Source organism: Schistocerca piceifrons, chromosome 7 (genome assembly GCF_021461385.2).
Source record: "Schistocerca piceifrons isolate TAMUIC-IGC-003096 chromosome 7, iqSchPice1.1, whole genome shotgun sequence".
NCBI classification, from domain to species: Eukaryota; Metazoa; Arthropoda; class Insecta; order Orthoptera; family Acrididae; genus Schistocerca; species Schistocerca piceifrons.
Window position 1 is genome coordinate 35,435,624 of NC_060144.1, and position 24,972 is coordinate 35,460,595.

The 24,972-nt window shown below is 41.6% G+C and overlaps 1 protein-coding gene across 1 annotated transcript in view; it reads left to right on the top strand.

Moving 5' to 3' along the window:
* LOC124805274 (4-hydroxybenzoate polyprenyltransferase, mitochondrial) overlaps nt 1-23,669 on the top strand; it is a 76,636-nt gene extending 52,967 nt beyond the window's left edge. The window contains exons 4-6 of the mRNA XM_047265785.1: nt 15,954-16,147; nt 22,802-22,990; nt 23,166-23,669. Of these exons, the coding sequence (XP_047121741.1) occupies nt 15,954-16,147; nt 22,802-22,990; nt 23,166-23,318 (536 nt within the window). The 3' untranslated portion in view covers nt 23,319-23,669. The remainder of the gene's footprint in view (nt 1-15,953; nt 16,148-22,801; nt 22,991-23,165) is intronic.
* The last annotated feature ends 1,303 nt before the right edge of the window (nt 23,670-24,972 follow it).

Consider the following 24,972-nt stretch of genomic DNA (forward strand, 5'->3'; position numbering starts at 1 on the left):
CATTATGGAGTAAATGATCAACCCTGTGTTTGTGGGATTTTCCGTGATAATCACGCCCAAATTGTGTTTTTTATTTATTGTATACAGCTCTGAGTTGTGCGAGATAGTTGGATCACACGTCGATACAAACTGATTTATCCTTGCTAATTCCAGCTCTGCAGGATCTTTTATTAACTGAGTAATTCAACTGTGTTTACCTCATCTTACTCACGATTTAAAAATCAGACATCTGTGTACACTTCCATTGTAATATTCATCTCACAGATACATCATCCTGTCAGTATGGCCTGTTGTTGTCTTCAGTGCAAAGATTGGTTTCATGCAGCTCTCCATGCTGCTCTCGTCCTGTGCAAGCCTCTTCATCTCAGAGTAACTACTGTAACTTATATTCTCTGCTTACTGTATTCATCCAGTCCCCCATGACTACTAAATTTTCATTTCCCTTCACTATCTCAACAATTTCTTTTATGTTGTCTTACACTTCCTCACTCTCCTCCTCATCTGCGGTGCTAGTTGGTTTTGTAACCCAGGTACAAACTACCATATGGAAAGTCAGAATTAATTACAACTTGTAACTGTAAGACGTACAGGGTGTATACGACCCGGGACAACCGGGAGATCTGGGAAAAACGAAAAACCCGGGAATTTTTTCATCTGTGAAAAACCCGGGAATTGTTTAGAATTCTGGGAGTTTTTCATTGTTTTAGTTTTCAGTTAAATTTTTGTGATTTTGACTGGTAAGAACCAATACTCTAACAAAGGAATTATTGTATCCCGCTATTGCAGAATGGTACTGCAGCAACAAAACATGAATGGGGGGGGGGGGGGGGGGGGGGAGAGAAACTTAAGTTGCAAAGGAAATGCGCCGTATACAACAACAAAACAGTGCTCGTATGAGTGTCTGCCAACAGTAAAGTGTGTCAAAGGCTTTAGGAACACTATGCAATGCTTTATAACAACAAATTGCCACCGATGAACGTGATGTGACAACTGTTTAAATTAGATTCGTTTGAGCAGTTGCGGGCGGGCTCTTGCGCATGCACAGTTGAGTCGCGTATGAGTAGTACCTTCTCCCGCTTCTGGTTACAGAAGTGTGGCTGGGCGCCACTGCTTAATATTGCCCTGGTTTGGAAATATCATAGATCCGGGGCTGATGCACAGAACAGTCAGAGTTGTGGTGGGGAGGTGGGTCATCTCCATGTGACCTGTGTTTACGTTCAGTGATTTTTGTTTCCTCTTCGTTTATTGCTCTCATGTTAAATGATAACAAAACGGATTTTTGTGGCCGGGAGCTATCAAATGATTTAAAATACGTTTGCATAATTACGGCAGGCTAAAAAATGTTAATAATTTCAGATTTTATTTCCACCTTTGACAGTCAAACATTAATCACCTTACAGAACAATGAAGTTATTTTTGCTGGTTTGCTAAAGAGATTTGGCTTTTATTAATCCTTTCTACTGAGGCCGTCAATTTATTTGAAACGAAGTGTTTAATTTCACACTATTGGCTAGTTTCAACTGTTCGCTTCATTTCAAGTGCACATATGGCATTATGCTATAATAAAGAACCAAACTTGAGTACTGGTACTCCAAGAAAATTTACATACAGATGTGCATTTTAAGCTGAATTATGCACTTTAGTATGGTTTGCAAAATCCCGACGCGCTTGAAGTATCCTTTGATGTCATGTTTCTTTTATGACATATGTAAGATCTTTTAATGTTTTACACATACGAACATATGGGCTTCCTGCGTCATCATAGCTGTGCAAGCGCGGTGATGCCAGTTATCTGGCACTTTCTTGCAACTGCTGAAACGAACCTATTTCTAACAGGTGGCGGGAAAATATTGCGAATGGTGGTTTGAAAAGCATTACATTCAAAGCAGATTTCCTTTTACGCAAGATGAATTAATGTGCAAGAATGTACAATGAATTTCTTAAATCACAAAGCATTTGACTCTCATTTAAAAATCATCTCTTTGAGGACGACCATTTAGAAGTGTTTCGAGCCCAGAAGATGAGACATTTGCGGCGTTATTAAAAATTTTACTGGCACATTTGTGTGTGTATCTTAAAGTGCAACAAGCGCAAAAAAGATCAACATTATATGTGGAAGCTTAGCTTCTCTTCCAACTTATTAATCTTAGAGACCACTATTTTCCGTAAATGCTATGTATATATATTTAAGCCATTAACTTAAGAGTGATCTTGCTATTGGCTGACTACATCACGTGTCCTATGCTGTCATCAGCTGGCAAGATCATGTGAATGAGCAATGACACTTACAAAATCGCATCGCAGTCTCAGTTTCAATACTTCGGAGAGTGACATGCGTTATTTGGTGGAATTCAAATTTATACATTCGTAATACGAAAATATGCAGCCTACATGCTGCTGCACATCAAAGGTCTTTCAGAACGTGTTTTTCCTCCTGAGTTTCGTTTTCTAAAGTGCCAGGAAATTATACGTCGGTATATAAAACCATAAACATTCAAAGGATTGATGACTTTTACAGTGCCAAGGAAGAGTATACTTGCACTTAACACGGAAAAAGTGTGTTTTCATCCGGGGGAAAGTGTATTTTTGACCGGGAAATCCGGGAAAAATCCGGGAATTTTTTTTTTTTTTTTTTTTTTTTTTTTTTTTCTTGTCCACGTATACACCCGGACATAGTTTCTCTTCTTTGCTCTCTATGCTGGAAAGTCTCTGTCCTACCTTTGTGCTTCTGTTTTCCTTGCCTCTTCTCTTTACCCTCTTCTCCGCTGTGGCATTTGAGACCTCTCTGATTTCCTTTTCTTTGTTCCTCCCTTTCTCTTTCTTTCCTCCCTGTACATGTCTGAAGGCTGACCTACACGTACCCACGTGTAGCCAGTGCCAGGGTAATGCGTAATTCCCTGTCCTGAGTAGACAGATAGGACATGTACGTACCCCCTGTTAAAGGCCAGGCCCAGGGAGGGGTGATTACCCAAGCTGGTACCTTCCGAACGTGCCGATTGGTCCCTTCGTCCGTTTCTCGGGAGGTGTGAACAATCGCCTAAGGCAGGAAGGAGCGAGCCATCGGAGATGCCTTTAGTCATGGGGGATGCTTTCGCAATGGTTTCCTCTACGTCTACAACTTCTGCCCACAAGCGAAAGTTAGATGAGTCTCAGCCACGGACAATTCTTCCATCAGTTCCACAGTTCCTAGTTATTTCTTGGTCTGACAAAGGTCAAGACTTCTCCCCAGTCAACTCTTTCATTATTCAGAAATGTGTTGACGCAGTTGCAGGTCCTGTAAAGTCTTGTTCCAGATTATGAAATGGCACCTTGTTGTTAGAAACAGTCAGTGCTCTACAGGCACAAAAATTGCTGTGAACTACACTGCTACACACCTTTCTTGTCCAGGTGGAAGTGCACCACACTTTAAATTCATCACATGGGGTAGTTTATACATGCTCACTTGATGGATTGTCCAACGAGGACATTTAAATCTACCTGTGTGACCAGGGCATAACGGCTGTACAGTCATGAAAAGGGTTGACAAGGACTTGGTACCAACCCATACTCTCTTGTTAATGTTTGACAGAGTTCAACTTCCACTGAACATTAAAGCAGGATATAAGATAATTTCAGTTCGCCATTACATCCCCAACCCTACGCATTGCTATCGGTGTCAGTGGTTGTTTAATCATACCAGCCAGTCGTGTTCCAATCCGGCCAAATGCGGTACATGTGGCAGGGATGCCCATGAGGGTGATTGTCCACCTCCATCCCCTCGTTGCATCAACTTTATGGGTGACCATGCTGCTATGTCGAGAGATTGCCCTATTTTCAAAGATAAATAAATTATTCAGGAAATCCGTGCGAAGGAAAAGGTGTATACATTTACTGCTTGTAAATTATTTGCCAGTTGAAAGCCCACTGTCTCCCAGTTGGGAAATATGCCACTGTCCATGCATCTCCTCGGCCTACTAAGGAGGTAGCCACGCAGACTTGTGATCTTTCCTTTAGTGCCACGGCCGTCAGATCGGCCAGCGCAAAGATCGCCTGTTCAACCTCCCCACTATCACCTGCTCACGCTACGGCTCACCCTTTAGCAGCTCCTGCTAAATCATGAGCCCCAAAATTGAATGCCCGGACTTGCAAAAAAGAGCCTACTCGCAAAGATTTTTTACGTACCCCGACTTCACAACCATCTATTCCCCCCTCATCTCTCAACGTCCTGCTCCCAAGGAGGCTCATAAGAAACAAAGTTCCTCTCCTTCTCCGCCACAGTATGTCTCATCTACAGCGCCATCCGGTGGTAATCGCCCTCGGCTGTCTTCCGTGTCTCCGAGGCGCACCGCTGGCGGCTGATCCGGTTGATCGCTGGTGGCAGGAGCTGCCCCCGAACAAAATTTCTCTCATTTGTACCTTTCGGTCAGTACTGTTCAGTTAGCTCAGCACTTTGAATGGTTCACTCTCATTGATATACACTTGAGTGACCATTTTCCATGTATACTTCAATTACAACCACAGCTGCCATCTATCTGCCCAAGACGCTGTAAGTTTTCTCGAGCCGATGGACACTTTTTTGCTCCCTAGTGACATTCGATGACCGTCACTTTCCTAGCATCGATGATCAGGTCACTCGTGCTACGGAAGTTATTCTCACAGCTGCGGAACGTTCAGTACCTCACACCTCCGATTTTCCCCAGTACCCTCTCAGTTCCTTGGTGGAATGAGGCATGCCGTGACGCAATACGCGGGTGGAGATGTGCTCTTCACGTTATCTGCCACCATCCTACATTGGACAACTCTATCCGCTATAAGCAGTTACATGCATGATGCCGTCGCATCATCCGCAATACCAAGAAGGCAAGCTGGGACTTCTTTACCAGCTCTTTTAACACCTTCACTCCGTCATCAGTAGTGTGGAATCAAATTTGATGATTATCCGCCATGTCAAGTTTGTCCCTGATCTGTAGGCTCACTGTCACGCATGGTACCTTAGTGGATCCAGTCGTAATTTCTAACTCATTGGGTCAACACTTTGCTTAGATTTCAAGATCTTCAAATTACCCACTAGCCAATCTCCCAAAGAAACAAACAGCGGAAGTGCGACCTCTTGCTTTCTCCTCTCAAAATAACAAAAGCTATAATACTGTTTTCTCTATGCGGTAACTCCAAAATGCACACTCTTCTTCTTGCTCTTTCACCCCATGACTGGATGGCACCCATGTCCAAATGTTGCTGCATTTATCATACCGTAGTTTGCGTTACTTCCTTCACCTTTATAATTGAATTTGGACCGACACTACCTTTCCCAGAAGATGGCAGGAAGCTATCGTCATTCCTGTTCCGAAACCTGGAAAGGACAAACGTCTCCCCTCTAGCTATTGCCCCATACCTCTCATGAGTAGTGTATGTAAGGTTTTGGAGCTTATGTTGAATTGCCGTTTAGCCTGGTGGCTGGAATGCCAACACCTTTTAACACCTGCCCAATGCGGTTTCCAAAACCATTGTTCTGCAGCTGACCATCTTATTGCTCTCTCCACTTATATCATGAACAATTTTCTCAGGAAATGCCAAATGCTAGCAAAATTTTTTGATCTGGAGAGAGCATATGATACCTGTTGGAGGACAGGCATCCTCCACACGCTGTTCTCTTGGGCCTTTCGAGGTCGGCTACTCCTTTTTATTCATGAATTTATAACAGAGCGCACATTTAAGGTGCGGGTGAACACTACTCTCTCCTGAACTTTCTCCCGAGAAAACAGGATGCTGCAGTGTTTGTAATGTTTGCCATCGCCATAAATTCAATTATGGATTGTCTCCTTCCCGATGTCTAGGGCTCCCTGTTAGTTGAAGACTTTGCGATCTATTACATTTTTGAAGGGACTAGGCTTCTTGAACGACATCCTCAAGGATGTCTCGATCGCCTCCCTTCATGGAGCATTGAAACCTGCTTCTGCTTTCCTCCCAGTAAGACAGTGTGTGTAAATTTTTGGCATCATACGGAGTTTCTTCTGCCTTCCCTACATCTAGGCTTTGTTGACCTTCCATTCGCGGACTTCGCTAAATTCTTGGAACTTACGTTTGACAGAAAACTGTGCTGGTCCTCCCAAGTTTCATATCTTTCGGCTCACTGCCTGCAATCCGTCAAAACCCTCTGTGTTCTGAATGGTACCTCCTGGGGAGCGGACAGGTGGTCCTTCTCCGCATATATCGCACCTTAGTGCACTTGATATTGGACTATGGAAGCATAGTTTACTCCTCTGCATGGCCATCTATTCTTCGGCATCTCGACTCTGTCCACCACTGTGGATTGCGTTTAGCGTCTGGAGCTTTTTACACCAGGCCCGTAGAAATCCTTTATGCTGAGACTGCTGAACCTCCGCTGTCCAATCAGTGAGCTGTCCTGAGTCATTATGCTAGTCATCTGTCTTCCATGCTTGCTCATCTAGCCCCCGCCCTTTTTTTCTATGCCTCCTTGGATTTAGGGTATGCAGGCCGCCCTTCCTCTCTACTACCACTGGGAGTCCACTTCCGTCAACTGCTACATTCTCTCTCCTTTCACTTTCCTAAAACCTTCCACTTTCCTCAAACTTTCTTGACAACAGCACCACCTTGGCTTTGCCCCCAGACCTGCCTGCTCCATGACCTTTGTCAGCTTCCCAAGGATAGTATCCCTCCTCTTGTTCAACATTGGTCATTTGCTGCTCTACGCTCACAAATTGAGGATGCCACATTTATTTACACTGATGGCTCAGAAACAACATTTGGTGTTGGGAGAGCCTGTATTGTTGGCGACACCCCTAATAGCTTTTGGATTCCCAACCAGTGTTCAGTTTTTACTGCAGAGCTTTACGCTGTTCTCCAGGCTGTCCAACACATCCGTCACCATAAGCAGATACAGTATATTATATGCTCGGATTTGCTGAGCTGTCTCCTCAGCCTCCAAGCTCTTTATCCTGTTCACCCTCCAGTCCACCTCTGCCTCCACTTGCTCCACTTGAGGGCCATCTCTGTGGCATTCCTCTGGATCCCAGGGCACGTTGGTATCTGTGGAAATGAGGTAGCCAATATAGCGGCCAAGGCTGCACTCTCTTCCTCAACCTGCTGTGTGTATCGTTCCCTTAGCCAATCTACAGAGCATTTTATGTCGTCGTGTTGATCTTTTATGGCATGCACGTTGGTCTACACTTCCCGATAATAAATTATGGGACATAAAACCTCTTCCCTGTGCTTGGACCTCTTCCTCCCGACCTCATCGTCGGGAGGAGGTAATTTTAACTAGACTCCAGATAGGGCACTGTCTTTTTAGCCATCGACATATTTTAAGTGGCGATCCTCCCCCGCTTTGTCCCCACTGCTCTCAACCATGGACCTTTTACTTCAGTGGCCCTATTTTAATCCGCTATGCGCCCGTTTACAGCTGTCGTGTGATATATCTTCCATTTTAGCAGATGACATGCAATCAGCTGATCGCGTGCTCGAGTTTGTGTCATTGAGATGACATCGGTCCTTTGAAGTTCTTTTTTGGGGAAAACAACTGCCCCCCTCCCCCTCTATCGTAGTTTTCTAAGATTTCCTTCTGTTTTTAGTTTCCCCCTTTTTGAGTTTTGCTCCCATTGCTGCTGATTTCCCATTCGGTTTTTTACACTTCCCTAAGCCACGGAATGAGCGCTTATGACAGTAGCAGTTTTGTGCCCTAAACCCATAACAAAAAAAAACACAGAAGACACTCTGTATGGCCCAGATGGTTGCTGGGCTCGTCATTGATGACTTTGGAAGGGTGAAGAAAAATTGACTGAAGGCTTTAGAGAGCAGAAGCCATCGGGTGCTCCAGAAGGGACCCAGAAAATTTACATGTATGCATTGCCATGGGACGGACGGTTTCAGCCAGCTGAAGAATTGCTTTCTGGGTGGTGCCTGGTTCTCAGTACATGTGTTCGATGTATCGATCCATGCCAGTCCAATCGCAGTGCTGACAGGCTAGTTGCTTAGTTCTTACTGCACCCCAATATTGTTGATGAAGCAACTGCAAAACTCTTTGGCGCAAAGACTGAGGGATGAAGACATACATCTGACCATTCTCTGTGTGCAGGAGGAGGACCCTCAAGTGACTTGACAAGAAGTGACGGATGCCAAAAAAGCGGCAAACATTGGCATGACAAATCGAAGATCTCGAAGACAGCCGTCCGTTCCTAACATAATGGAGTCACGGTGAGGTCGGAATCCTTGGCAGACTCTTGAGTAATATGTTTGGCATCCAGTGGAAAATGCTTGTAGCTGACTGTTCTGCATCTTCATCTTGGAAACAGGTGGCATCCGGGGAATTGAAGGCTGCATCCTGTCCTGCAGGGAGCCTGGAGAGGGGTCCACATTGGCGTGTTTTGTGGTGGTCTGAAACAAAATGTCTTACTGATAGTTGGACGAAATGAGAGCCCATAACTGTAAGTTTGATGGATCGCTAAGGCCTCTTTCTCTATCTGAGAACAGTTTCAGTGGGTGAGGACCTTAGACGTGAACCCAATGGGCCTTCTACACCATCAACTCGGTGAGACAGGATTGACCTATGCCATAAGAACTTGCATCAGTTGCCAAGAAAAGTGGCTTTTCCAGATCATAATGGACAAGGCACTGATCGGAGAGAACAACTCCTCATTTAAGGTGCTGAAATGCATGGTCACACTCAGTAATCCACTGCAACGCTACTCCTTTACAGCGAAGCCTGTGGACTGGAGCGGCGATTTGGGCAGTGTCCAGGAGAAACTTGATGTAGTAAGTTTGCCCATAACTGCCTGGAGTTCAAAAAATTCATAGGTGCAGAAAGACACTGATGGCTTCCAAAAGACGACTGGGATGGATAGCCTGTCCATTTATTACATGTCCAAATTACTCAACTTTAGTGGCAAATAATGTACATGTGAATCTGTTGCAACACAGACCAGAGTAGGACAAGACCTGAAATAACTGTTCTAAGTTCAATAAATGTTCCTCAGGAGTTCTACCAGACACAGTGATGTCATCCAAATAGCTTGAGCAAGAACAAACCTTCGTGACCAGCTGCTTGAAAAACTGTTGGAACAAGAGCTGGGTGGACACTGATCCATATAGAAGATACTGAATCTGAAAGTGTCCCATGTGCATACCGATAGCCACAAATTGTTTGGACGCATCATCCAAAAGCAGCTGAAGGTACGCTTCAGCGAGATCAACTTTGGAAAACTATTGTCCTCCGTTCAGGTGGTCCATCAAATCTTCAGGTCAAAGGAGTGAGAACTAATCAACAACTGTCTCCGAATTAACTGTTGCCTTGAAGTCAGCACAAAGGCATAACTTTCTTTATCACCACAACTGATGATGCCCACTGAGATGCTGAAAAGTGGCCAAGAGATGTCAGTGTCCTGTAGCCTATGCAACTGAGCTGCAATGGCGTCTCTGAGTGCTTGCAGGGCCGGCCGGGCTCAGTGAAACAGGCTGTGCACCCTGTTTAAAGGCTGAACCCCTTAGCTTTACCGAGTACCTCTTGAAATGTGTCAGAATATTTGTCACAAAGTTTGGCAGTTTGGTTCTGAAATTGCTGTGGGACTACATTAGAAGGTACTTGAAGCACATTGTCCATAGCAAAAATGTTCTGTGAATCAAATGATTCAAACACTATAAAACAAACAGATTCCTTTGTGGATCGGAGTGGGGAACGTCAGATCCCTTAATCGGGCAGGCAGATTAGAAAATCTTAAAAGGGAAATTGATAGATTAAAGTTAGATATACCGGGAATTAGTGAAGTTCAGTGGCAGAAGGAACAAAACTTTTGGTCAGGTGAATACAGGTTTATAAATACAAAATCCAATAGGAGTAATGCAGGAGTAGGTTTAATAATGAATAAAAAAAACAGGAGCGCGGGTAGCTACTACGAACAGCATCGTGAATGCACTATTGTAGCCAAGATAGACACAAAGCCCATACCTACTGCAGTAGCACAAGTACATATGCCAATTAGCTCCGCAGATGAAGAAGAGATTGAAGAAATGTATGATGAGATTAAAGAAATAATTCAGACAGCGAAGGGAGACGAAAATGTTAGTAGGTGAAAATGGAATGGAGATGAAGGAATGAAAAAGGAAGCCACCTGCTAGTATTTTGCTCAGAACATAACTTAACCATCGCTAACACTTGGTTTAAGAATTGTGAAAGAAGGTTTATACATGAAAGAGGCCTGGAGACACTGAAAGGTTTCAGATAGATAATATAAGGGTAAGACAGATTTCGGAACCAGGTTTTAAATTGTAAGATATTTGAAGGGGCAGATGTGGACTCTGACCACAATCTATTGGTTATGAACTGTAGATTAAAACTGAAGAAACTGCAAAAAGGCAGGGATTTAAGGAGATGCAACCTGGATAAACTGAAAGAACCAGAGGTTGTAGGGAGTTTCAGAGGGATGGTTAGAGAATCATTGATAAGAACAGGGGAGAGGAAATCAGTAGAAGAAGAATGTGTAGCTTTGAGAGGTGAAATAGTGAAGGCAGCAGAGGATTGAGTAGATAAAAAGACGAGGGCTAGTAGAAATTCTTGGGTAACAAAAGAAAGATTTAATTTAATCAATGAAAGGAGAAACTATAAAAATGCAGTAAATGAAGCAGGCAAAAGGAAATACGAACGTCTAAAAAATGAAACTGACAGGAAGTGCAAAATGGCTAAGCAGGAATGGCTAGAGGACAAATGTAAGGATGTAAAAGTATATATCACTAGATATAACATAGATGCTGCCTACAGGAAAATTAGAGGCCTTTGGAGAAAAGAGAACCACTTCTGCTCCGATGGAAAACCAATCCTAAGCAAAGAAGGGAAATGAGAAAGGTGGAACCATTGTATAGAGGGTCTATAGAAGGGAGGGCAATTTTATGGAAGAGGACATAGATGAAGATGAGAAGGGAGATATGATACTGCGTGAAGAATTTGACAGAGCACTGAAAGACCTAAGTCAAAACAAGGGCCTGGGAGTAGTCATCATTCCATTAGAGCTACTGATAGCCTTGGGAGAGCCAGTCATGACAAAATTCTTCCATATGGCGAGCAAGATGTAGGAGACAGACGAAACACCATCAGACTTCAAGAAGAATATAATAATTCCAATCCCAAACAAAGCAGGTATTGACAGGTGTGAAAATTACCGCACTATCAGTTTAGTAAGTCACGGCTGCAAAATACTAACACAAATTCTTTACAGACAAATTGAAAAACTGGTAGAAGCCGACCTCGAGGAAGATCAGTTTGGATTCCGTAGAAAAATGAGAACACGTGAGGCAATACTGACCTTACGCCTTATCTTAGAAGAAAGATTAAGGAAAGGCAAACCTACGTTTCTAGCATTTGTAGTCTTAGAGAAAGCTTTTGACAATGTTGACTGGAATACTCTCTTTCAAATTCTGAAGGTGGCAGGGGTAAAATACAGGGAGAGAAAGGCTATTTACAATTTGTACAGAAACCAGATGGCAGTTGCAAGAGTCGAGGGGCATGAAAGGGAAGCAGTGGTTGGGAAAGGAGTGAGACAGGGTTGTAGTCTATCCCCAATGTTATTCAGTTTGTATACTGAGCAAGCAGCAAAGGAAATGAAGATAATTTTGGAGTAGGAATTGTATTCCATGGAGAATAAATAAAAACTTTGAGGTTTACCAATGACATTGTAATTCTGCTGGAGACAGAAAAAAACCTGGAAGAGCAGTTGAACAGGATGGACAGTGTCTTGAAAGGAGGATATAAGGTGAACATCAACAAAAACAAAAGGAGTATATTGGAATATAGTAAAATTAAATCTGATGATACTGAGGGAATTATATTAGTAAATGAGACACTGCTAATTGTGGAGCAAAATAACTGTTGATGGTTGAAGTAGTGAGGATATAAAATGTAGCCTGGTTATGGCAAGGAAAGTGTTTTTGAAGATGATAAGTTTGTTAACAGCAAGTATAGATTTAAGTGTCAGGAAGTCTTTTCTGAAAGTATTTGTATGGAGTGTAGCCATGTATGGAAGTGAAACATGAACAATAAATAGTTTAGACAAGAAGACAATAGAAGCTTTTGAAATGTGGTGCTACAGAAGAATGCTGAAGATTAAATGGGTAGACCACATAACTAATGAGAAGGTACTGAATAGGATTGGGGAGAAGAGGAATTTGTGGTGCAACTTGACAAGAAGGGATCGCTTGGTAGGACATGTTCTGAGGCATCAAGGGATCACCAATTTAGTATTGGAGGGCAGCGTGGAAGTTAAAAGTTGTAGAGGGAGACCAAGAGATGAATACACTAAGAAGATTCAGAAGGATGTAGGTTGCGCTTGCACAGGATAGAGTAGCATGGAGAACTGCATCAAACCAGTCTCTAGACTGAAGATTGAAACAACAACCACCATGTGCACCTGGCTTTTGTAGCACACGGACAGACTCCAAGTAAGTTGCTGTTTGCACTCAGAGCTTACCACATTAACTGCAAAATTGATGGCCTCGTGTGAACCATTGCTATCTGACATTGATACAAATTCACAATTCAAGCATTGTTTGGAGAATCACCTTCAGAGTCTACACAACCACAACTATGTGGGTCAGAGGCAGCGGGCTGGAGTCCAGGACCTGCCACATCACCTGTGGTGGAAGATACTACTTTCGGTGTAACTACTGACTGACGTGTGGTGGATTGTGACACTAGGGATATACTGGGCAACTGAATCTAATTGGGGATGTTCCAGCCCAATTACCAATAACATGGAGAACATGTAGACATAGTTAGGGCTGGGAACCACTGGATTCACCTGGGCATTACTGGAAGAGAGAGTACTGATGTCCTTACACCGCTGTGTGCTATTAGGCGTACTAGATTGACGAACAATTGAAACATGATCATGATTTCCACACGTAAATCGTGTAGCATTATGGAATTGACAGTCCTTTCTTTTATTTTGGATTCCATGTTGCGTACAAAATTTATTACTATCAGTAGGGACTTAGAGGAAAACCTAGACACAGTTTGAACTTGATAACACAAGCTGTGGCACGTGAGAGTATTGCAGCACCAGCATAGAGCGTTTACAGCTCCGACTCTTGTGCACCTTGTACTATCACGTGATATGTGACACTCAAATTCTGAAGGTATGTCCTGCTCCGCATTGAAACTAACTTCCTGACTGTCACTAATGCTTAGCACATACAGGAGGGAAGGATTTTGATGCTGCAAGAAACAACAAAGATTTACCTCTTAACATGTATCAAAGAACATACATTTCATAAAGAAAATAAAATGAATTGTCTATCTTTTTTGAGCAGTCTACAATTACCATTGTAATTGCATGAAGTATTTATAAACGTTGACATTCAAACATTTTCACATAGCTATTTAGTAGTGGAATTTTGGTTTTTATTTCTTCAGTGCTGTATCGTTCACTTCATATGATCCAAGATAGGTTAGTACTTTCAGCATAATCAGTTTTATTACGACATGCAAGTGTCATTCATATAGTCACTTATATTTATATGTTTTAATGACAAAGTGATGTGCAAGTTTAGATTTCAATAATTGGCAACCAAATTCAGTAAATTCTACCCTAACAACAGATGAAAACTAGGTGCAAGTAGAAAATCGAAACATTAAGTAGATTTGCATAGGTCTTTCATATCCACAGTACATCAATTTTTTGAACTTTATCGTTACTGAGATCACATAAATCGTAGGTCACTAAAGAGTAGACCCTTTTTTTCTGTTATGGTATTTCAACAAAAGTTACCTTTATAATCAGTTGGTGAATCAAGGGTTGTTTTCTGGAAGTTTGAACTGTACAATAATAACGCCTAAAGGTGGAGATGCAAGTGGTCTCTGATTGGAGACCCATCTCTTCTTCTTTTCATGTTCTCAAACATTTTTGAGTATGTAGCTTATAGCAGAGTATGGATTCGCTTTTCCAGTACTAATCTTTTAACTGCTCAATTTGTCTTACATAAAGTATTATCTACAGATTGAACAACATATGAGCTCACAAACTCAAGTTCTGGTAAAACTAAACTATAACATTGTTAGCATGTCCTGTGACCTACAAATGCCTTAGATTGTGTAGATCATAAAATGCTTCCAGGAAAATTACAACATTGTGGCGTTAATGACAGCCCCTCGTGAGTTGGAGTAATATCTCAAGAATACAATCAAGGGCTCCAGATTGAGGATAGATACCACAGTTAAAAATCTGAATTCTGAATGGGGAAACATTAGTGTCCTCAAGGTTCAATACATGCCTTGCTCCAATGTTTGATCTATAGTATTGGTTTACCAAAGATGTTACAGCACTCCTCAAAGTTTGAATGTTTACTGATGATAAAAGTATAACAAATGGAAAGGATATTAGTAGAAAAGATTTACAGTTAGTTCATAGCAAACAGCTTAATTCTAAGTCTGTAGGAAGACTGTCCAATAGCATGGACTACTTTTAAGTGTGCCGGTCTACTGTTAAATGCCTCCTCTATGTGAGAGTGGCAATCTGTTCTTGTACCTTGATTCATATTGTTACATCTATCAGAAGTAGAGAACAATGGAGAAGGAATACACACTAAATGAAACTCTATCTCTGAAATTTATAGGCATCTATTTGCATGACAGAGGTGACAACAACATGTGGGGAAGTTAACCAAAAAGCTCAGTTCTGCCTTCTTTGCACTTAGAAATCTCACTCAGTGTATTTGCATTGACCTATATGAAAGATCACAATCATAATTTGCATACTTTCCTAGAGTACAGTCCTATGGCATTGCAGCCAAAGTCTCAAATGTATTTAGACTAAAGAATTCTGCAGAAGAACATTATGTGAAGTTACCTGAGCATTGTGCAGAAGCCTCTTAAAGGACCTGGAGATTTTTACACGTATCTGCCATTACTTACACTCCCTAATAGTTTCGTGGTTTATAATAATAGTGAATTTAGGATTGACTGTCAATTGACAGCTACAGCACTTGAGGTGAAAATAATTGTCCCACAGGCATATGGCTTTCAGAGAAGTGTTTTATGTTCTAGTAGGCTTTCTACCAGTTAATGTATGATTTCACTTATTCCATGTCTTTGAAAGCTTTTGTTCATTATATAACTAGTGGAAGATTGTGTGTGAATGAACCAAGACAGTTCAATAAGCCAGGTGGGCAGTTGAGAAGTAAAAATATTATCAATTTCCACTGCATCCGCTACATGTGGCACACATCTGCCCACAGTGGAATAGTACATATTTATGAAGAGAAATTTGATATCTATGTAAATACATACATAATTTTTATTCTTTTTTTTTCCCCAGAGGAGTGTAAATTTTAACTGAAGTCGGAACAGGGGGGATTACTGAATGTAGAACAGCGTTGTTCACCAGGTGGGGAATTCCATCTAATTCACTGGAGTAGTCAGGATAATAAGCAAATACTATACTACGAACCTCTAATACAAATAAGCTTTCACCTTGTCATCCTAAATACACAAAAAATTTCACAGTAGGGAAAATTAAATGTGGAGTACAAAGAAAAAGTGACCTAAAGCAGGATTGACCTAGAGACAAACAAATATTGGAAAAATAATTAATACTATCCCTTGATTATGCAGTAAGATAACTACACATAGGCTGAAATCATTGGCCATCAAATGCAGTGAATCCACCATAAGTTGTAGATACTATAGGTTATGTTTTTTTCATTCAGTTTCAGTGCTATACCCAGTGAACGGTGTATATTTTATTGTGATGTTGCTATAACAGATACAGAAATTATAGAAAAGAAAAAAGAAGACAGAAAAAGTTTGAACTGTAGCCAGTTACTAAGAATGGTCAGTTGTAGATAGTGAATCCTCATGTTTAGCTGAACAATAGATAATAGTAATTACTAAAGTTTTTTTATAGTAAACTTTCTGGTCTTATCATAATTATTGTCATGTTTTTTTTTTTAATGTTTGCAAACATAACATGTTACAGGTTTGGTTGCCATGTATCCATTGGCAAAACGTATCACACACTGGCCACAGCTTGTGCTGGGAGCAACCTTTAACTGGGGTGCCTTGTTGGGTTGGAGTGCAGTGCACGGCTCATGTTCCTGGCCAGTTGTCTTGCCTTTGTACTGTGCTGGTATATGCTGGACTATCATATATGACACAATTTATGCCCACCAGGTATGATCTGAATATTTCTTTCATTTTTGTTCTCATCGTCCTGATTTCCTTTGTGATGTGAATGGAGATCTACTGCTCTCATCTTCTCATAAATCTATTTTTCTTGCACTTGTGTACTGTCATGATTTACAAGTACTCTGGTGGTTGTGGTGATTAGGGGTGGCGGTGTGGTACTAATGTGCAAGACTCACACTCCCCTTTTGGTTGTCGAACTTACTTGCAGCTGCTTCACTGATCTTCTCTCAGGATAACAGGCGGCGATATTCTGCTCAGCTTCTTCTCCGAAGAATAGATGCTATTCTGGAGGAATTTTGTATACTTTAAAATAACTCTATACACTCGAGATTGCTTTGAACACTGTATTTTCGTAACACGTAGCAGTTTTCATACACTAAACATTTCTCGTAAGATCGACACCTTCCGGACCGACAGACTGTATTACAATCATCTTTCAATACATACAATTTATAAATCTTTTCAAGCTTAACAAGACAACAGTCGCGACTTTACGGCAGTGGAGAGTGAATAATACTCTCTTCTTTCAACAACCTTCAAATGTTTATCAGCCTCACAACGGTAGTTTGTTAGCTGCAACTGGTTTTTAATAATTTTGCACATTATCCACACTTGTCTCGTACTATTTTTTAATATGGGCACTAAAGACATTGCTGTCATGCACCCACACCAATCATATCATCATCATCAATCTATTTGATATTTTGTAACACAGTGTTTTTCTTTGGTATAATGCATGTGGCTGTACAGACCAGGAGTTGGTGAAATGAGATGTTTCTTTTTGGGTAAGGGTACTAGTGTCAGACCACAAATCTGCAGATTCAGGCTTCAATCATTAGTTGTTCCTAGGATGTTTCCTATCACTTACTGTTCCTTTCAACTCTTGCAATGATTTAAATTGTGAAAAAAGCTTAATTACACTGTGGTTTAGAGTCCACTTTAAATTGTTGATTCTGCTGTCACTGACTGTGTATACCAGTCCAGGATAGCTTTGCTCGAATCATGTTATACAGTCTTTTCTTCTATCAATTAATGTTGGTCAAATATACCTCTAAATCACAGCACTGACATCAGCAATAGCCATTGTCTTCATTACTTGTCAGAAACACATGTATCCTCAACCAGAGTCAAGATGTGGATGCTGTAGTGTCCTCCAACCAGAAAAGCCAGACTGCTTAGGATGTGCCCATCTAAGAACATGTGTGTAGCTCTTCCAATCCCATCCTCACTACAAGTGGTTTCCTCTCATCTCAACATGTGACTGATCTCTCATTCCTTTTTAACTTTTGCTGATCTATCCACCTCTGGAACCAATTAATTGTTCAGATAGCTGGGATAGTCTTGCATTTTTATGTATTTCTATTGGCAGTGCTAATTATTGTGGCCCCTCCCCTGCTTTCTAAAAAGTAAATACTGGGTAGCAGTTCTGTCTCATATTTTTAGTTTTTTATTCATTTTTCCTTTTCATATAATTACATTGATACTTAATGACAATATAATTACATTGATACTTAATGTCAATATTATGGAAAGGGTAGAATCAGTACTCACCTTATAGTGGAAATGTTTTCGCACCCAGGCACAACAAAATGCCTGCTAACACACACACACACACACACACACACACACACACACACACACACACACACACACACACACACGCACACCTTTCTCAGACATGACCAATGTGTCTGGCTGCCGAGACGAGACTGCAAGCAACTGCACATGATGGGAGAAGCAGTCAGGTTATATGGCAGTGTGGGGAGCCTGGGAGGAGGAGGAGGAGGAGGAGGAGGAGGAGGAGGGGGGGGGGGGGGGCGGCGGAATAGCAGGGTGGTGGTGGTGGATGACAGTATAGTGCTGCTTGTTGGTGCATACATGGAGGAGGAGGTGGAGAGGGAGTAGGGCAGCTTGGTACAGCTGGAAGGTTAGACAGAGATGAGGGGAGTGGAAGAAAAAAGAGAGAAATAGAAAGACTGTGTGGGTGCATTGGTGGAATAGAAGGTTGTGTAGTGCTGGAATGGACTAGGGAAGAGGATGACAGGTGTGTGAAGGACAATGGCTAACAAAGTGGAGGTCAGAAGGATTATGGGAACATAGGATATATTGCAATTCAAAAAAGCTGCTGTTTGTAGGAAGGATACATAATGGCACAGACTGCAAAGCAGTCATTGAAATGAAGAATGTCGTGTTGGGCAGCATACTCAGGAACTGAGTGGTCCAGCTGTTTATTGGCCACATTTGTCTTGTCACATCAGCTGTTTGCATTCTCCGTACACATCCACCCACAGACCTGCAACCAACATTATATCATTTTGTTTATTATTAACTTGAGCTCATTGTGTTTTCATGTCGATTTCAGTTCATTTTTGTCATTTACTATCAGCCTACCCTTTCAGGTTTCCTCCTCTTTCCCCATTCTACATCTTTTCTGATCTTAATGTGATTTTTTTTTTTCCCCAGCACATTTTTGCACATTTTCTCGTATGTTTTTCTACGTTATTTACGTATTCTTACGCATTTTTATCTTCCACCATGGATCCTTGATCCTTCCCTTTGTGCCAGTAAAGAGCCAAGTTTCATATACTGTTCCTCCATTGTTTCTTGGCTCATAGAATCCCCCTCCCCCACCCCCCCCACCCCTCCCCCAAAATGGCATTACCATCAAATTACCCATCTCTGGTTGTAATCCCTCCTTCCACAGTGACGTCCATTTGTTCAGATTCCACCAGTCCTTAACCCTCACTGATATGGTCCTCCAAAACCATGTCAGTCAGGCCCAAACCTTCATGCAATACCTCCTCTCCCTCCACAAAATTCTCCTGCTGTGCAATGGCAAATTCCAGATCCCATCTCTCACATTGAAACTTGTGCCCTCCACGAACTGGAGCAGCATGCACAATGCCATATCAAATAACTCTCCAACCTGTTCACTTCCTGCTTCCACCGTGTACTACTACTATCCACCAACTCTAAAACAACCACAAACCATCCCCTACATCCCATCATAGCTGACAAATCCTGCCTTCCAGACCTACTACTTTTACCCCACCCTCACAAATTATCTCCCACCACCACACAGAATCCAGGACCTAAACAGACTGGGCAAAACAGTCGTGATCCTTTTCTCCAAAAGCCATAGCTATGCAGAAGTATCCATTGTTTCCAAATGCCTCACATTTTGGTCCACTCCCAAATTCTATCATACAGAACCTGTTGAAGACCTTCTCTCCTTCTGCCAGTCCCTGCAGTGGAAACACTCTTTCACCATCAACCCTACCAATCAGACTCAACCAAGGACCGATGTGGAACCCAGCCTGATTCAGTTGATTCCTCCATCCAACTGTAATCCACCACCACTGCCTTCATATCACCCCCTTTATCTTTCCAGAATTCTTTAACCTCAAACCTTGTCTCACTGTCATCCCCCAAATCCCTTGACACGCAAGCTAACCTTTACATCTAAAGAAAGAACCATAATCCACCATCTAAAACTGATCACCACCTTATAATCCTACCTGTTAACTAAGGCTCCATAACTGTTGTTTTGAACTGCAAGGATTACCTGGCAGAAGGGCTCTGCCAGCTGTCCGATTTGTGTGGCTACAAATCCTGCCACAGTGATCCCATTCCAGAAATCAAGCAGGATATCCAGTCTCTCCTCAAATCCTTAGGCCCACCTCTCCTCCCAAATCTCACTCTCTCTTCTTACCTTTGTCGCTCCCTGCACTCCACACTCCTACCTTCAACATTTTTCTTAAAGTCCATAAACCCATCCACTCAGGATGCCCCATTATGGCCAATTACTGTGCCGCCGATGAGAGAATCACTGCTCTCATAAACCAACACATTGAGCCTATTACCTGCACCTGCCTTTCTATATGGAAGATACTAACCATTTCCTCTACTGACTCTCTGCAGGTCTTATTCCTTTACCACATGGCGCCCTGCATGTCACTGTTAATGCCACCTTCCTTTACACTAACATCCCTAATGCCCTTGGATTTACCACTATTGAACACTATCTTTCCGAACTCTCAACACATTCGAAACATACCTCATTCCTGGTCACCATGACCAACTATATGTTCTCCTTTGGAGGCATCACCTACAAACAAATCTGCGATATGGCAATGGTCACCGCATGGCACCATCCTGTGCCATCCTGTTCATGGATCATCTACAGGTATCTTCCCTAACCACCTAGAACTTCAAGCCCTTCATCTGGTTCAGGTTCATTCATATAATCTTCATGAACTGGATCGCGTGCGAGGGCACCATATGCACGTTCCTCCAGAACATCGTCTTCTCCCCCATTTGCTTCATTCAATCCTCCTAAACCCAACAAGCCACCTTCCTCAGTGCTGACCTTCACCTCAAAGATGGCTACATTGTTACTTATGTCCATATCAGACCTACCAATCACCAGCAATACCTCCAATTTGACAGCTGCCCTGCATTCCATACCAAGAAGTCCATGCAACCTATCCACCCATGGTTGTTGTATCTGTAGTTATGAGTAGTCCCTCTCGAAATATACCAAAGGGTCTCTCTGAGGACTTCACAGACTGTAATTACCCTCCAAAGCTTGTGCTGAAACGGATCTCTCATGCCTTATCTCTCCAGTCACCTACCACCTCCCAGAGTCCCATTGTCCGGTCACAGAGGAGTATTCCCCTTGTGACTCAGCACCACCCAGGACTGGAGTAAATGAATTACATTCTCTGCCAGTGTTTAGACTACGTCTCGTTGTGCCCTGAAATGAGAAGTGTCCTTTCCACTATCTTTCCTACCCCTCCCACAGTGGTATTCCACCATCCGTTGAACCTATGCAATATCCTAGTTACCCTCAACAACCCCTGCTCCCAACCCCATAACTCAAGGCTCATATGCCTGTAATAGACCTAGATGCAAGACCAGTGCCATACATCCTCCCACCACCACTTACTCCAGCCCAGTCACAAACGTCACCTATCCCATCAAAGGCAAGGCTACCTGTGAAACTAGTCACGTGACCTACAAGCTAAGCAGCAATCACTGTTCTGCAGTCTACACGGGCAAGACAATCTAAAGCCTGTTTGTCTGCATGAATGACTACCAACAAACTGTGACTAAGAAACAGCTGGACCACCCTGTTGCTGAGCACACTGCACAATACAATGTTCTTCATTTCAATGACTACTTCACAGCCTGTGTCATCTGGATCCATCCTACCAACAGCAGTTTTTCTGAATTGCGCAGGTGGGAACTCTCCCTGCAATATATCCTATGTTCCCATAACCCTCTTGGCCTCAACCTTCATTAGTCATTGTCCTTACCCATCTGGCCCCTTCTCTGTTCCCGTTCCAGCACTACGCAGCACTCCATCCCACCAACGCACGCAGTCTTTTCACTTCTCTCATTTCCCGCAATCCCCCTTCCCCCCTCCCTGCCCTCTGTCTAACCTCCTCATTGCATCTGGCTGCCCTACTCTCTCTTCATTTCGTCCCTATATGCTCCCACAAGCAGTGTTTCACCATTCCACACCCCCACCCTGCTATCCCTCCTCCTCCCAGCATCCTCATTACCTCTTCTCCAATCATGTGCAGCTGCTTGTAGTCTGGCCCCGGCAGCCGGAGACAGTGTTTTTGCATGAGATTGCTGCATTTGTGTGTGTGGGCACATGAGACATCTGACAGTCATACTTGCACTTTTCCTAATTAAAAAAAGGCTTTCTGGCTGAAAGCTTACTTTTTAAGCAGTATTTTTTTTGTCTGCCTGCGACTCAACGTTCCCACTATATGGTAAGTACCACTGTATGCTTTTCATAATATTGTCATTATTCCATTCTGGATTTTCCATTGTTTAATTTTACCCTGACATTTACATCTGTATGGCAGTTGCATTCTAACAGTTTGATAGTACACTGGAAAATTTAAATTTTTCATATATGCCAGTAGTATGCAAATCATGTTTCTTAATTGTAATGGTGATAGGAAATGGGAATACCGTGAAGTTACGTGACTAAAACACTATGATTCAGTAAACTATAATGCCCTCTGGAGTTTGCTTAAAAAAATATTGGTGGTGATGAATGCACACCGTATTAGTAAGTTCACAAACAGCATACAGCATTTTAGTGATTGAATCCATTGTGAAAGAAAACTAATATGTATGAATGTTGTAGCAGCCAATTTAAACATTAGCAACAGTTCAAATGAAACAATGCACAGAACAAAAAATTGGGTGAAGTACCTTATTTTTCTACTATTACAAAGTTAACTAATCTAGTAGAAGTAGCTGTGATGCTTGATGTTGTTAAAGCCATAGATTTAAATGCTAGTGACAATTGTCAGTTTAATAGTCCTTTAAGAACTGTTTCAGCACTAATGAATGCCAATGTGAGCGTGATTTGGATTGCAGAAGATATGTATAAGATGTCATATTTATGTTAAGGAGTGAGGGGAAATTATCACTCCCCATTGTAATGGTGCATGATAATAGACCATTAATATTCGAAGAAGTGTAAAGTTCGTGACAAGATTACTTCAGTAAGATGGCTCTGTTATTACATGTTACCTGATAAGTATTTGATGCCATTGTTGACACTTCACTTGGGCATTGATATTTCCGAAATACAAATTCGTTCTTTTATTCCAGGACAAAGCAGATGATTTATTGTTGGGTATAAAGTCAACTGCAATAAAGTTTGGAGAACGTACTAAGCCTTGGTTGTGTGGTTTCACCATAGCAATGGCAACAGGTCTGGGCATATCAGGGTTTCAAGCTGAACAGACATGGCCTTATTACTTAGGTCTTACATGTACAATAATGCACATTGCACATCAGGTTGGTGACAAAATTTTGATCTTTTCTACTACAATTTTTAATCTCATTTAATGTCATGAGCAGTTTCTGTGTGTACTTTATCAACAGAGTAAATGTTTTCTTTTTACTGTCAGAATTGAATTTAAGTTGTGTTTACATTAAAATCAGTCTTTTAATTAATTTCTCCTGTTTTCAGATTTATACACTTGACATTAACAATGTCAGAGATTGTCAGAAAAAATTTGTTTCTAACCAAAAAGTTGGAGCTTTATTGTTTTTAGGAATAGTGATTGGTAATTTCTTAAAAAAAGACAACCCTGGACACACAGACAAAGAATCTGCAAAATAGTCTTGGAAGACTTGGCTGTTGACATCAGTTATACTATCACTGGTCACATCTAGTCATGTGTTTTGTACGGTCAGTGCATGGTTGAAAATGTTTACTTATTAATTAAAATGTTAATTGAAGATTACACCATTCATGTGGAAACTCCTACAATCGTGTACTGTTGCTATACATCTTCAGAGATGAACTGTACCCAAAAGATAAACAGTATCTTCTGTGAAGAGTGATACATGTTATTTATTTTAGACACTTGTGTTTTGTTGATTGTGAAATGTTTTTGTATTTGTACAATCTGCTGGCAGTTTGTTTTTGTTGTTGTTTACTACAATATAATTATGTATATGAAGTTCGTAACATGTTTTTTCATCATCTTCCTCCTTCCCACATAGTGCTCAAACATCTTAATTCAGTTAAATTTTCATACAAAATCTAATTTTTGTTAAATTAGGGTAAGAATCACAGAAAAATGGCAATAAAGCGGGAAAAACATTGACACAATTTTGAATCGCACTCGTAGGCCTAAAATGTTTTTATGTGAAACAAAATAATGCTATTTTGCAATGGTATATCTTTTACATGCATGCACTTAGCACCTTTGGGTACTGTCTATGGCTACGTTTAGGATCAAAGTTTCCATTTACCTTCCACAAATGTTCAGAGTGCTCTCCACCAGCCATCCAGATGATTATCAAACTTGTCCTATATATCTGCGAAAATGTCTGGAGTTACTGTGTTCATTGCTGTTTGCATGTGATGTCACATTTCACCCAAAGTGGTTTGAAAGCGAGGCACAGGGACAGAGCCTCCTCCCCCCCCCCCCCCCCTTACTCGGTGCTTATGCTACATCCAACTTTCATTTTTCTAGTTAAAGCAATTTAACTTCATGTATTTGATTGTTTTCTGTGCATCACTCATTTCCACTTCTGCCGGCTCCCAATAGATTTCAGCATCTGATTGAAGAAAACAGTTTATCACTGTGTTATCATGACTTTGAGAAATAAAGGCAATTTCTGGTTGTTTTTAGTAATTTTGAACTACAATGTGTTTAGAATATGATGTAATATGCCAATATAACCTATGCTATGGAATAAGTTCCTGTTTATTTCTTCACTGCAACACACCAGTACATTTTTCAATGTATTTGGCAACCCATTCACAAGACGGATTGCAGTAAGAAAAGTGGAGAGTGCAGGAAGGAAACAGTGGGGAGGGGGGGGGGGGGGTGACAAGGATGCTACAGTTCCAATGAGGAAGTGTCCCAGAACACCATGCCTGTGCCATCACCAACAGCAAGGATGATCCGTGCCATGCATCTACCCGAGATGATGAATAAAATTAGGAAAATGCATTTCAAATGTGGGTTGCCTGGATGAAAGGGTTTCATATTTGTGCAGTTCACTGAATGCAAACTGTATTTTTGTTTCACAAAAGGAACTTTTTTTCACAATTCCTTAAAATAAAGGGAGACAGAATAAACCACATATGTAGGGACTTCAGAAAGTAAGTTTCACATGTTGTCCCATGCTAAGATTATTATGTAAAAAGAGTGGTGCATTGAGAGAAAAAAGTACATGTTCCAGGTTTTGTGAAATATGCAGTTCTATTGTAGTCTGGATGACAGGCGCATTAAAGTGTGGGAGTGAAATGGTGCTGTAAT